The following is a 12,476-nucleotide window of genomic DNA, read 5'->3' as shown; positions in this document are numbered from 1 at the left end:
CAACCTCACCCTTTGCGTCCATGCTCCTTAATTTTCTCAGTTATGACACAATAAGTTCAAATAACACCTTAGACAACGAGACCATGGACCCTGACCTATTTCAATAATATTGAAGCATTGGGCAGTTTGAAAGAGGAAAGTTCTCAACAGTTAGAAATTGTAGTGTGAGTTATCTTAATGATGGACCTTTGAATAGCATTGAGTACAGTGCCAATATCTGAACAAGGAAAATAATCATTGTATTTCCTTTCTACTTCATACAGTGTAATGGCTTCAAGTATTACAACGTAGATGTCTGGTGTTAACGTATACAGTGTTGGCTGTTTAAAAAATGACCAGTAATTTAAAACAAATTAATTTTGAGAATCTAACATACCATTCATGAGTTAATTCTTTCTGACTGGTCTTCTCCATTCAGTTAATTTTGTTCCCTTCTGCCAGATTAATTTACTCTTTCAACAAATATTTTTTGAGTGCCTATTATGTGCTAGGCAGTGCTCAAAGTGTAGGGGATATGGTAGGGAACAAAACAGATAAAATTCCTTGTCTTCATGGAGGAGAAGACAATAAAATTTATGATAGGATTTTAGGAATTGATAAGTGCTATGAAGAAAATAAAAGCAGAGTGCCACAATGGAATGACTGTGCACCTGTGTGTGTGCATGCACACGCACAGTGGAACAAAAGAAAAGTGATTCTTCTTCTTTAGTACAGCTGTTGCATGGGTTTGAGTACTTTTGGCAGCTCCAGGAAACCCAAAGTACCTGTGGCCCATTGAGAAGGTGTGGCCCCTGCTGCCAGAGGCTTTAGGAGTAACCTACTTTCTACAGAAGAGCTCTGTGGTGCAGAAGCTGCCACATGGTAACAAGCACATGGTGCAGAAGACAAGCACAATGTCCTTAACCACAGATTACTTAACAACTCCACCTACTTTAAAGATGTTGAACTGATGAGAAAGTATTAGCTACGGCTCAATGTTGTATGTGAGAAGTACTTTGCAAACCTCTGAAACACTTTACACATACTGTTATCAGTCAAACTGGAAGTAGAATGTCCACAGTGCAGTGTAACAAATGTGACATAAGCATGAGTTAAGAAACAGCTGTAATTGGAAATATGAAAAAACATGCTTTATTTGTTTATTCCATTGTTCAGCTTCTCTTTAAATTCTTTCCACATAGACAAACTACTTGACAACAAAGTTTACTTAGTTTTCTAAACATTTGGGATCATCTCTAAAATTAAAAAAATTAATATTAAATGTAGGATCAAGGATTTCAACCATACAATATATTGCTTCTGGGGTCTGCTGTACTATTCCAGCCCTAGTGAATAGTTAATGCCTTGAACTATTCCTATCACCACAGGTTGCCAGGCCACCAAATAACGAAGCCAATCCAGGATTTGTCCGTAGAGAAAATGTGTGCGCTCCCAGCTAAATCTCAGTTAAGGAGGTTGTTCTGTATACAGCCAAGTAGCAGAAATATTCATAAATATTCATAAATGTCATTTGCAAATATAATAAACCTCACAAATATAATAAACATCACAAATATAATAAAGTGTAATGAATGGGTATTTCCTTTCTTGTTAATTCAATGTGCTTAATTAAAAGCCCCTTATGTGAGTTTTATAGCATTATCGTTATCATTGTTACTTACACCACACCCAATTTCTGAAAATAAACTGAAGCTCTTTACAATAAAATCCCAAACTAGAAAACAAGAATCAAAGGCAAGGGTATATGCTAAAAGAAGGAAGAAGAGGGGAATGACTGTATTGGAAAACCAAGGATAGTGGAAGCTGCTCTAAATGAGCAAAAACAGCTCTGGGCTTTCCCGTAGTCATACACCAGAATGAACCCACTGTATATTACAAAGAGTAACACTGGTTCATCAGATAAGAAAGACCTTTTTCTGCTGTCTTTGATAAACTGTGCTAGGGAGCTTAATGAATGCACAGTGTTCCTGACAACAATTTTACAAACAAAATGACAGCTTTTTCACATGTAGTTTTTTCTTATATTGAGTTTCAATAAAAGAGTAGTACATGTTTTGTTCAAATTTACTTTCTCAAGACTACATAAAGAAATGAATTGCCCTTTGTTAAAGTATCATTTGAGGTGACATTTATGATCATATTATCAATTTTATAACAAAGGTTTATGCACTGAGGTTTTATAAGTTAATAACCAAAAACTGTTCTGGATTTGATATCCTCATTTTAGAAGAGGAATTCCGGGACAGTGGATGAACAGGAAGGTGGAAGGATCATCACACACCTTTAGCCTTGAGCTGTGCTTGAGTGGCACTGACTCACCAAGAAAGGCCAGGTCTGTGGATGGAGTGGGCACTGCAGAGCGTGGTCTCTTGCAATGCTATGGGCCTTGAGACCCAAAGATCCACTGATGCTGCCTCCTTCTCTGATGCCCTCCTTGAATCCCTCCCTGATCTGCAGTGCCCGGAGATGAGGGCATTGCTGCCAGTAGCCACTGTTAAACCATATGTGTAGGGTTGGTGAGGAACGGGAGCAGAGAGCAAGGAAGGTGATTCCTTTAGCATAGTTTAGCTGACTGTTACTTAGAAAGTACAGAAAGGCTGTCTCTTAGAGAAGAGATAGTACTTGGCAGGTTGATGCCAACCTCTCAGGGCTCTTCTGCTTAAGGGAGGATATGTTTTAATTCCATTCCCACCCCGCTTCCTGAACAAGATATACTATGGTCTTGAGATAGTGAGGTTGAAGACTAAGTCTTTCTAGTTAGCGCCAGGTGGGGGTCATTACCTTCCTGCGACCTTAATGTGACTTGACTTTATTCTGTTGTGCATCTCTGATGTCTATACAAATCTCAGCTGCTGCCAGAAGCTGACCAACTCTGTAGATCTTTATTTCTTTTCAATATTGTTATCACTAGTGTTTGGCCTAAGAAGAGATGATGCATGGCATGGAATTTAAAAAGCCAAAATCCAGATGGGGAAATAACTACTCATTTCTGGGAATAATAAAATTTGGTACACCCTAACATATTTAAAAAATAGTTTTTGGTACTCTAGTTCATATTTCAGCTTTTAAAATTTCAATTCCAATTTTTCTATTTATGCACCTATCCACCCACCCATCCAATTCACCCATTTATTCATCCATCAAATGTGATGCAATGTCTCATCACATTTCCACTACAGCCCTTAATGTGGAAAATATAGAACATAAAGAGTGGAATGTTTTCTGGCATTTAATTTTCTAACCAGAATAGTAATATAGGCACAGAGGAGAAAAGAGACCATAAATCATTTTGAAATAGATGGTTAGGGAAAACAGGAAATTTTCTGCTGGAACTATACAAAAATACTGAAAATTTTCATTGAAGAACATATCCCCAGAAACATTCAAGATAATCTCTTATAACCTTTTTGTTTTAAAGGATACGGATTACTGATCATCCTCTTCAAATCAACCTTCTCTTTGCAGTAAGGGCAAGTCTGCTTTTTCCCAACGATACACCAACCTCGGATGCAGAATTCATGAAAGCTGAAGCATCTTGTTAGGGAGGCTTGTAGATATGAAAAGGCAATGTCTGGTTCATGATGGTATGAAATGGTCCCATCTTCGGGGTCTAGTGGTGGAGTCAAGACTTGATGAGGCACATCGCTTTTTTCGGGAGGCTCTGTAAGGGACCTGACAATGACAGTGAGCTTGGAGTCACAGCTGCATTCGCTTTATGACCCTGAGGAATTTACTTAGCTTCTTGGCCTTCTTGCCTCACTTGATTCTGGTAAGAATTAGATTAGATAAAGAATGTGAGTCCTTTTTTTTTTCCCTTTACAGTGATGTCTTCCATAAGTGTATTGTTATATTTCCCCACCTGTTATTGTGCATTTCTCATGCATTTACTGAAGCATTTCTCCGTTCTACTTTTTGTGCATTATTCATTAGCTTCATGTAATCAGACTTGTCTTAGACAGTTAGACAAGTTAAAATTATCTATGGTCATAAAGTTACAAATATTTCTATTAACTTCATAATTTTTTTCTTGACTTTTAAAAGTACTAATAAGGAGCCAATTATTTTTAATAGAATATATGCCTACTAAACTTAACTTCTCAAACTCTAGGCATTTACAGATCCATTTATATACATCTCCTGGTCCAGAAAGTCTGACCCTTTTTCCCCAAACTTGAGAGTGACCCCAAGTGTTCTCACAGCACCAGGGACTTACTCTAGTGTGGCACGACTTTTGGCACTTACATGTTTCTCTTAGACCATGTGTTACCTGTAGGACTCTGTCTCATTCATTTCAGTGTCCTCAGCACCTTAAGCCATGCCTAAGAAATATTTATTGAATGAACATTTGAATGACTCCTTCAAAACTGATTATTTTTGGAAATATATATTTCCATGTTCCCTGATACTATGGATTTGGGCAAAATGAACTATAATGAAATCCATCCTATTGATTTGTTTATTTCTACAATCGCTGCTCCCCATGTGACTTTCTGGGCCAAGATCACATGATCTGACTGGCCTGCTACACACCCAGGTGAACAGCAACGATGTAGAAGTTCCCTCCCTAACAAATGGAGGAGCTTGGAGGTGTAGCAAGTCAAGGCCATGTATATAACTCCTCAGTATTAAATTTCAGTGTAACCAGGAGTTTCCATTATTTTGTTCTTGGGATTGGGGTCATTTTTGCAATATGCTTTAAAATAAAGTGGTGTATTATAACAAAGATTTTGAACCAAAACTCAAACAACCTTTCATTCAAAAGGGCTGGAATACAGCTCCATCTTCCACAGAGGTACAGAATTCAGGAGCCATTGAGCCAGCACTGAAATGTCCACATTCTCTCTAATGTTCTTTTTCATTTTCAAAATCTCAATGCTGAAAAACTTCCACACTGGCAGAACTGCTGCAGAGCAAGACTCAGATAACCCATCCTTGTTAATATGACTCATATTTGCCCATTTCTCACTAATATGACTCATGCTAAAATGGGCCATTAATAATACTCCCTGAAAAGCAAATTTAAAGGTGACTACATTTTAGATTATATATGCACACATGTACAACAATCCCTAAGGGCTTTTAAAGGTGGAGAGAGAAAATATTTCCATTTGCAAATGGCAGAAGGGGCTCTGTTCCAACATTTGAAAAATAAATAATATTTAAAACTAGGGCCAGACTTGGAAAATTGCTACAAAGAATGAATTTTTTGGGAAAGGTATCACACTGAAAAAAACACTACAGAAATCCACAAAGGGGTATCTTTGTGTTTCTTCCCTTAAGATTTTAAGTCTTATGTGTTGGAGTAAAGGCTCCTATTACTTTTGAGATGCATTTGGTCCAGGTTTTACTCTCAGGATTGAATAAGTGGAAACTGTCCAGATTAAACAGAATTGAATCATAGGTACTGGACACCGAGGTATGAGTGACTAAATTAAGTGAGATTTAGGCAAAAGACAGATGGTTTAACCATCTCATAATGCCAGAGCTTTGAACTAACTGGCTACATAGTGAGGACATTATTAAATTGATACTGTACTATAAAATAAAGATAAATGATGCCCTTTTTTGTATTTAGGAAGAATTAAAATACTGGCGATTGGCCAACCTAAGCCTAACTTTGGTATCCATAGCAAAAGTAGTATCCATACATGTTCAGGCAACACAGGTTGATTTATTCAGGGGTCTCGATGCCAGCATTTTTCAGTACATTGCGGTTTTCCTTAATGGTTACTGGAGTCCCCATAGAATGCTGGTTTCCAAGCCCAGGCCATCTGATTCCTATCATATGAAGATCCCTCAGCCAATGGATAGCTATTTGGGATAGAACCCATTGGTAAAGGAGCCCAATGGTCCAAGAACAAATGTCCAAATTTTGGTCCCTGCTTTTGTAATCCAAGGTGTCTTGCTGCCTGTGGCTGTATCTTCTTCTAAAGACTGAAGTTGAGAAGGCTTGGTTTCCTCCCTTGGCTGTCCCCAAGACTACTGTTGCCACAGGTAGGTTCCTAGGATTATTTCTAGGCAAAGCACTCTTTGTATTTCTTGGTCTGCTAAGATTCAGACCTGGGGCTCCACTTGGATAGTCTTAAGATTCCCCCTGCACCTGATACTTCACTCTTTTTCTCACCTCCAAACCCCTTCTTTCCCTGATCTTTCTTGGCTATCTGCTTGCTTATGACTTCAACCAATTTCCCCTGCTAGCACCCTGCTCAGATACTGCCTTCCTGTCTATGTGGCATTAACAGTCCTCTTTAAAAAGGAAATTACTGGAGGAGGAGGAGGTTCACCTTAATTGGCAGTTCATTATTCAGCAGAAAGACCCAAAAAGAAAGACCGGGCGGGAGGATAAAGGATTGGGGTTTGGGCATGGAAGGTAAGCAAGATGGAGGAGATGGGGACAGGAGGAAGAGAAGGAGGAAAGAAGGAGGGTTGCTGAAGGCCAAACGATTTCCTTTGAAAAGGATACACATGATTACAGGAAAGCTGGTAGGTGTTCTCAATGAGCCCTTCTTCATCAAGCTCCACAATGATCTTCTGCCCACAGACTGCACAGATATTGTCTGATAAGCTCCTTGTAGGCAACCCGCTGACACTGTAGAACTATCAGAGGAAATGGACAGAGCACAGTCAGAAAGGAGAGCACATGCCACTCTCTGAATGCCAGGCACTGGGACAGGCAGCCCTTCGCACATAGAATCTCCACTGTGGCCAGGCATGGTGGCCCATGCCTGTAATCCCAGCACTTTGGGAGGCTGAGGCAGGTAGATCACAAGGCCAGGAGTTCGAGACCAGCCTGGCCAACATGGTGAAACCCTCTCTCTACTAAAAATACAAAAAAATTAGCCAGGTGCAGTGGTGGGCGCCTGTAATCCCAGCTACTCGGGAGGCTGAGTCAGGAGAATTGGTTGAACCCAGGAGGCGGAGGTTACAGTAAGCCGAGATTGCACCACTGCACTCTAGACTGGGTGGCAGAGCAAGACTCCATCTCAAAAAAACAAACAAACAAACAAACAAAAGAATCTCCACTGCTTCTAAGATGGTTTAGAATGTGAAACACCGTTTCCTGTAAGAAGAATGCTACAGAGGGGTTAAGGTTTCCAGGCAAAAACCCATTGAATTCCAAATGGACCCAAAGCACATGGCCAATTATAACCTCTCATCTAACCTCCACATTGAGGAATCCTTACACAGGAATCATTTTTATCCAGGGCTGGAGTTAAGAGGAAGCTTCAGAGGAAGCCTTTGAGTTAATCCATAGATTGGCCCTTCCCTTTATTGTCCTGGAGATTCTGACTCAGATCTCTGGAGTAAACCTAGGCATCTCTCTGTCATTTAAATCCCCATGTTTTAATTGGATGCACGCTGAGTAATCACCATTGGAAGGCAATGCATTTAGAACTTCACCTTGAGATATCTGCATCTTCCCGTACTGTGGATAAGGAGTGGTTCTCAATATTGGCAGCATATTAGAATCCCTAAGAAGCTTTTTTTTTTTTTTCCCCAAAGAAAATTATTTTATAATAGTTTTAGGTTTAAAGAAAAGATACAAAAATAGTACAGAGATTGGCTATATACCACATATCTAGTTTCCCTATATTATTATTAGATTGATTTTAAGGAATTGGCCCACACATTTGTGGGCAAGTCAGAAATTTGCAGGGCAGGTTGGCAGGCCAGCAGGTTGGAAACTCTGGCAAGATTGATGTTGTAGTCTTGAGGCAGAATTTCTTTTTCTCTAGGAAGCCTCAGTTTTTGCTTTTAAGGCCTTTGACTGATTGGCTGAGGTCTATGTGGAATATTAAGGGTAATCTCCTTCATGTAAAGTCAATTGATTACAGATGTTAATCATATCTGCAAAATATCTTTGCATCAACATCTAGACTAGTGATTTTACCAAACAAATGAGTCTCATAGCATAGGCAAATTGACTCTAAAATTTAATCATCACAACCTCTTTAAGGGAGGAGAATTTATATAAATTATATGGAATTCTTCTGCACAGATTTGACTATTCTCTTCCACTTATTTATTTATTCAGTCATTTATTGATATCAATGTGGACTCATGGATATTTATTTTATGCTTTGGGTTATAACCCAATACTACTACTATTACTATTTTGTTGCTCAAATTCCAGCTTTGGCCATTGGGAGCTCTTTCAGTTGGCCCCTGTGTCTCTTTGATATATCCCCAATCACTGTGGAGTTCTTTTGTTTTGTTTTTAGCATTTTCTTGCTTTTGGTCACTATGAGACGCTCCAGGCTTATATTGTGTATTCTTCGCTCAGACCTATAATCAGCCATTTCTTCAAGGAGCCCCAGTTCCTTTTATTGTAAAATGATATTAGAAAACAAGATCTGGACACTCTGTATGTTCACTGTTGCTGGGGTGTCATTGTCCCTAGGACCTCTTAGCTGACAGAGCAAGGAATTCATCTGTACATACTAACACACATACACACACACAGATACACACACACACATATCTGTAAATATTTCTATATGTATCCATTATATCTATATTAAGCTAAACAATTATAATTACAGAATACATGTATGGTGGTATCAAAATTGTTAACCCATAGCCTTGTCAGCAACAACTTTATCAACTAGAGTACAGTGCTTATGACACAGTTTCTTTTGTTTTTAGTCTTATGATCTCCATTCATTTCAAAGTTACTTAGGTCAGCACCTTTTTTTCCCACCCCTTTCAATGAGGTTATTTCACACATTTTTAATATGGTTAGATTCTTTTGGCATGATCTGAATTCTATCCTTGGATTCTCTGACTTCCTAAATTATTTTTTAAATTTTCATAAATTTAAGGTTCACACTTTCTATGGATTTTGACAAATGTATAGTTGTTATGTATCCACCATTATCGTATCACACAGAAGAGTTTCACCACTCTAAATTTCCTGTGCTTCACCTATTCAACCATGCTGCTTCCCTAAAGCCTTGGCAACCACGGATCTGTTCAGCAACTCTATAGTTGCGCCTTTTCTAAAATGTCATATAGGATGCAGTTGTACAGGATGCAGTCACACAGGACGGAGCCTTTTCAGACTGGCTTCTCTCACTCAGCAACATGTGTTTAAGATTCACCCCATGGTTTGGATGGCTTAATAGCTCATTCCTTTTCCTAAGGACTTTTTTTTTTTTTTTTTTTTGGAAGCAGATGTACTGGTTCTACTCCCAGAGATTCTGACTTACTTGCTCTGGTGTGGGGCTTAGGCACTGATATGGGAATGGAGATTGTATCTCCTTACCTCAGTCACAAGAACATGCGCAAGTGTCTGTGGACACACAAGCGCGCACACACACACACACACACACACACAATCCCTCATTAATCCAAGTCACTGGTGGCTGTACCCATGGCTTGAGGCAGTGGTTTTTGTAGATTTGGTAGCTGGAATAAACAGACAGGATGACAAGATGTTAAGAACTGGTCGGGTTGGATCAGGTGAGAAGTTTCCCAAAAGCTGGTGCTTACAGACTTGGTTGTCTTGCCAGGTAAAGTCTCTTCTTCCTGGTCCACTTGAGAACAGCCACATATAATTCTAATCTTCCTTTTCTGTCCATAAACACAAGAGGCTTTGGGAATTTTCCAAGGAGTATAACTTCTGTTTTTTGTTGGAGAAACTGGGAATTAAAATGCTCCTTCCTGTGCTCACATTAAACCTTATAAGAAAGGCAGTTGTATTGTTCCAGCATTTCACCACAGAATTTGGGTTGCAGGCTTTAGGAAAAGAGTAAGATAGAGCCTATGGTGGAGGGGAAGGACAAATGCGGTGGGGAGGAAGTCAAGGTCATAGCCACTTAGGTCCTGCTCCAGAAATGGACGGAACACTCTAAAAGTTCACCCTTTTCTTACTACTTACGTTTTTTTTTTCTTTTTTTTAAAAAAATTTAATTTAATTTAAAGTTCTAGGATACATGTGCAGGTTTGTTGCATAGGCAAATGTGTGCCATGGTGGTTTGCTGCACCTATCAACCCATCAGCTAGGTATTAAGACCCACATGCCTTAGCTGTTTTTCCTGATGCTCTCCCTCCCACTCCCCTGACAGGCCTCGGTGTGTGTTGTTCCCCTCCCTGTGTCCATCTGTTCTCATTGTTCAGCTCCCATGTACACGTCAGAACAGGCAGTGTTCGGTTTTCTGGTCCTGTGTTAGTTTGCTGAGGATAATGGCTTCTAGCTCCATCCATGTCCTTGCAAAGGACATGATCTCATTCCTTTTTATGGCTGCATAGTATTCCATGGTGTATATGTACCACACTTTCTTTATCCAGTCTATCATTGATGGGCATTTGGGTTGTTTCCATGTCTTTGCTTTATACTCATTTTCAACTTCACATCTGGCTGTGTACCAGGAGACACACATAGAGGACAGAGATGTGGAATTCTTGAAACTACTAAGTCATTCCTAGAGCTCTTAGTTTGTAAGTTTTTAGGAGATATGCATGAGTCAGACACAGATAAATGCCCTTGATATCTGAATCAGGAATACATCTAACTAGAAAGTATGTCCATTCTGAATTTTAATCTTAAAAGAGTTCAAAAAAAGAAAAGAAAAACAACTGTTAGGGATTAAAAAAATTCTAGGTAATAGTATAGAGTCAGAATACATCTAGCACACTTTTTATATCTTGTACTTCTATGCTATATAATGTAACTGGTATTTATAAGTATTACCCAGAGGCACTGTTGATTCTGAACTGTTTTATGCAGCATCAAATATAGTTTTTATTTGCATTAGACAGTGTTTCAGACAGAGCTAAAAGGTTTTAGTTATTGTTAATGTTTTACTAATCCTTAAATGTTGGCAATTGGAGTGTGCTAGATACAATAACACAAATAATTTGCATATTTTATTTTAAAAGATGCCTTATTCCACAAGTATCCTATATACATAAGACATGTATTTTCCAATTAATTAACAGAGACAATGTTTTGATGCAAGGAGAATTCAGGGAACAACTGGGCTAAGTGAACTAAAATAGTTCCAAAGGAAACGGTAATCAGTATATGGAGAAAGACTTATTTATTTCTGAAAATGGATGCGACATGTAAGATGAGACCATTTCTCCACGTGTCATAAATGGTTTCAGAAAATGAAAGCAACACTTACCCCTATAGTGGAAGCCATGTAGTCTGAGCAGATCTCGGCAAAGTCTCTCCCCATTACTCCATAGTAGAGGCCGTAGAACAAAGACACAATGCCAAAATCCATGGAATCTCTAGCTTTGATTCTGTTGAAAACAACAGTATAAGGAAATAAGAATGTGGCATATTTCAAAACAGCTGGAGTTTGGAAAATATTTCCTGTTGATAGTATCTAAGAGAACCTTGTGAGTATTTTTTTTTCATTTTTTTGTTTGATTTTTCTTTTTTTAAATGAAATAATTTAAAATTCTCTAAATTTCCCTCAAATTGTAGCACTCAGTGCCAACTGGACAAAGGAATTCTTGAGACAGCTTTCAAGCGCTTCTTAGGACTGCAGTGCCTAGACAAGCTGACTCTGACCAGTGGTTTCAGGCTCAGCTACAGGTAGGCCTCAGCAGCTTGTAACAGTTTCCATCTCCAGGCCACACCCCAGGTAACTCCAATGGGTAGATAACATTAAAAAGTACTAGAGCAATAGTTCTCAGCCCTAAACATAGATTAGAATCACCCGGGAAAATTTAAAAGCACATTGACACATGGGCCCACCACCAAGGACTGGAGTTTAGTTGATCTGGGTTGGGGTCTGGACAGCAGTATTTTTGAAGAGCTTGTCAGTGATTGATTCTTTAATACAGCAAGGATTGAGTATGTCTGCTGTATAACTTAGATTTTTGTAAAATGCTTTCCAATGATCTTTCCTAACAAGTGCTTGAGATAGATATTATCACCCCCACTTTGCATGTGAAAACATGGAGACTTAGAAAACATTATTTGCTTGACACAACAATTGGTACATCACAAAACCACAAATCAAGCTCATATCTTGAAGCCCTTGATTACCATGCCAGAGTTGCTATGTACTAACTGAAAAAAACTTTTTGCAAGTTAAATCACATTTCAATTATACCAGGATTCTTTGTGATCATCCCCCCACCCAGTTTTTTTTTTCTCTTAATCGAAAGATCTCTTTTAAAAGTGAATAATGTGCCCTAAATTTAATTTGTGAATCTAAATAATTGCACATTTGTTTTGCTCTATCTATAAAACAATCTCAAATACCAGCAGTGAGCCTTGGTGGTTCTGATTGATTCAGGGAAGGGAGGAAAGTGTGGACAAGAGTTGGGTAGTCTGTCTCTAAAACCTATTTCTGTTTTCTGTTCATTGCAGGAAGAAATGGTGAAGGCAGACAGCTTTGTAGATTTAGAAGGTACAGATTTTTGGGTGATATGAACTGAGGCTTCCAACACATGTGGTAGCTTCATCCTTTCAGGATTTGTCTGGGTATATCTGAGAATTAGGACAGTGGGGGAAA

At 38.8% G+C, this 12,476-nt stretch overlaps 1 protein-coding gene across 2 annotated transcripts in view; it reads right to left on the bottom strand.

The window, feature by feature from the left end:
• Positions 1–1,105: 1,105 nt before the first annotated feature.
• The window catches only part of RNF175 (ring finger protein 175), a 49,629-nt gene continuing 38,258 nt past the window's right edge, over positions 1,106–12,476 (bottom strand). For both annotated transcript variants that reach the window (XM_050792526.1, XM_050792525.1), the window contains 4 exons: positions 11,130–11,250; positions 6,464–6,597; positions 3,424–3,525; positions 1,106–1,435 (listed from right to left, as the gene is read on the bottom strand). In XM_050792526.1, coding sequence (XP_050648483.1) covers positions 1,315–1,435; positions 3,424–3,525; positions 6,464–6,597; positions 11,130–11,250 — 478 coding nt within the window. In that variant the 3' untranslated portion in view covers positions 1,106–1,314. The remainder of the gene's footprint in view (positions 1,436–3,423; positions 3,526–6,463; positions 6,598–11,129; positions 11,251–12,476) is intronic.

This window comes from Macaca thibetana, chromosome 5 (assembly GCF_024542745.1).
Source record: "Macaca thibetana thibetana isolate TM-01 chromosome 5, ASM2454274v1, whole genome shotgun sequence".
Taxonomy (NCBI): domain Eukaryota; kingdom Metazoa; phylum Chordata; class Mammalia; order Primates; family Cercopithecidae; genus Macaca; species Macaca thibetana.
This window is presented reverse-complemented; position numbering and strand designations above follow the sequence as displayed.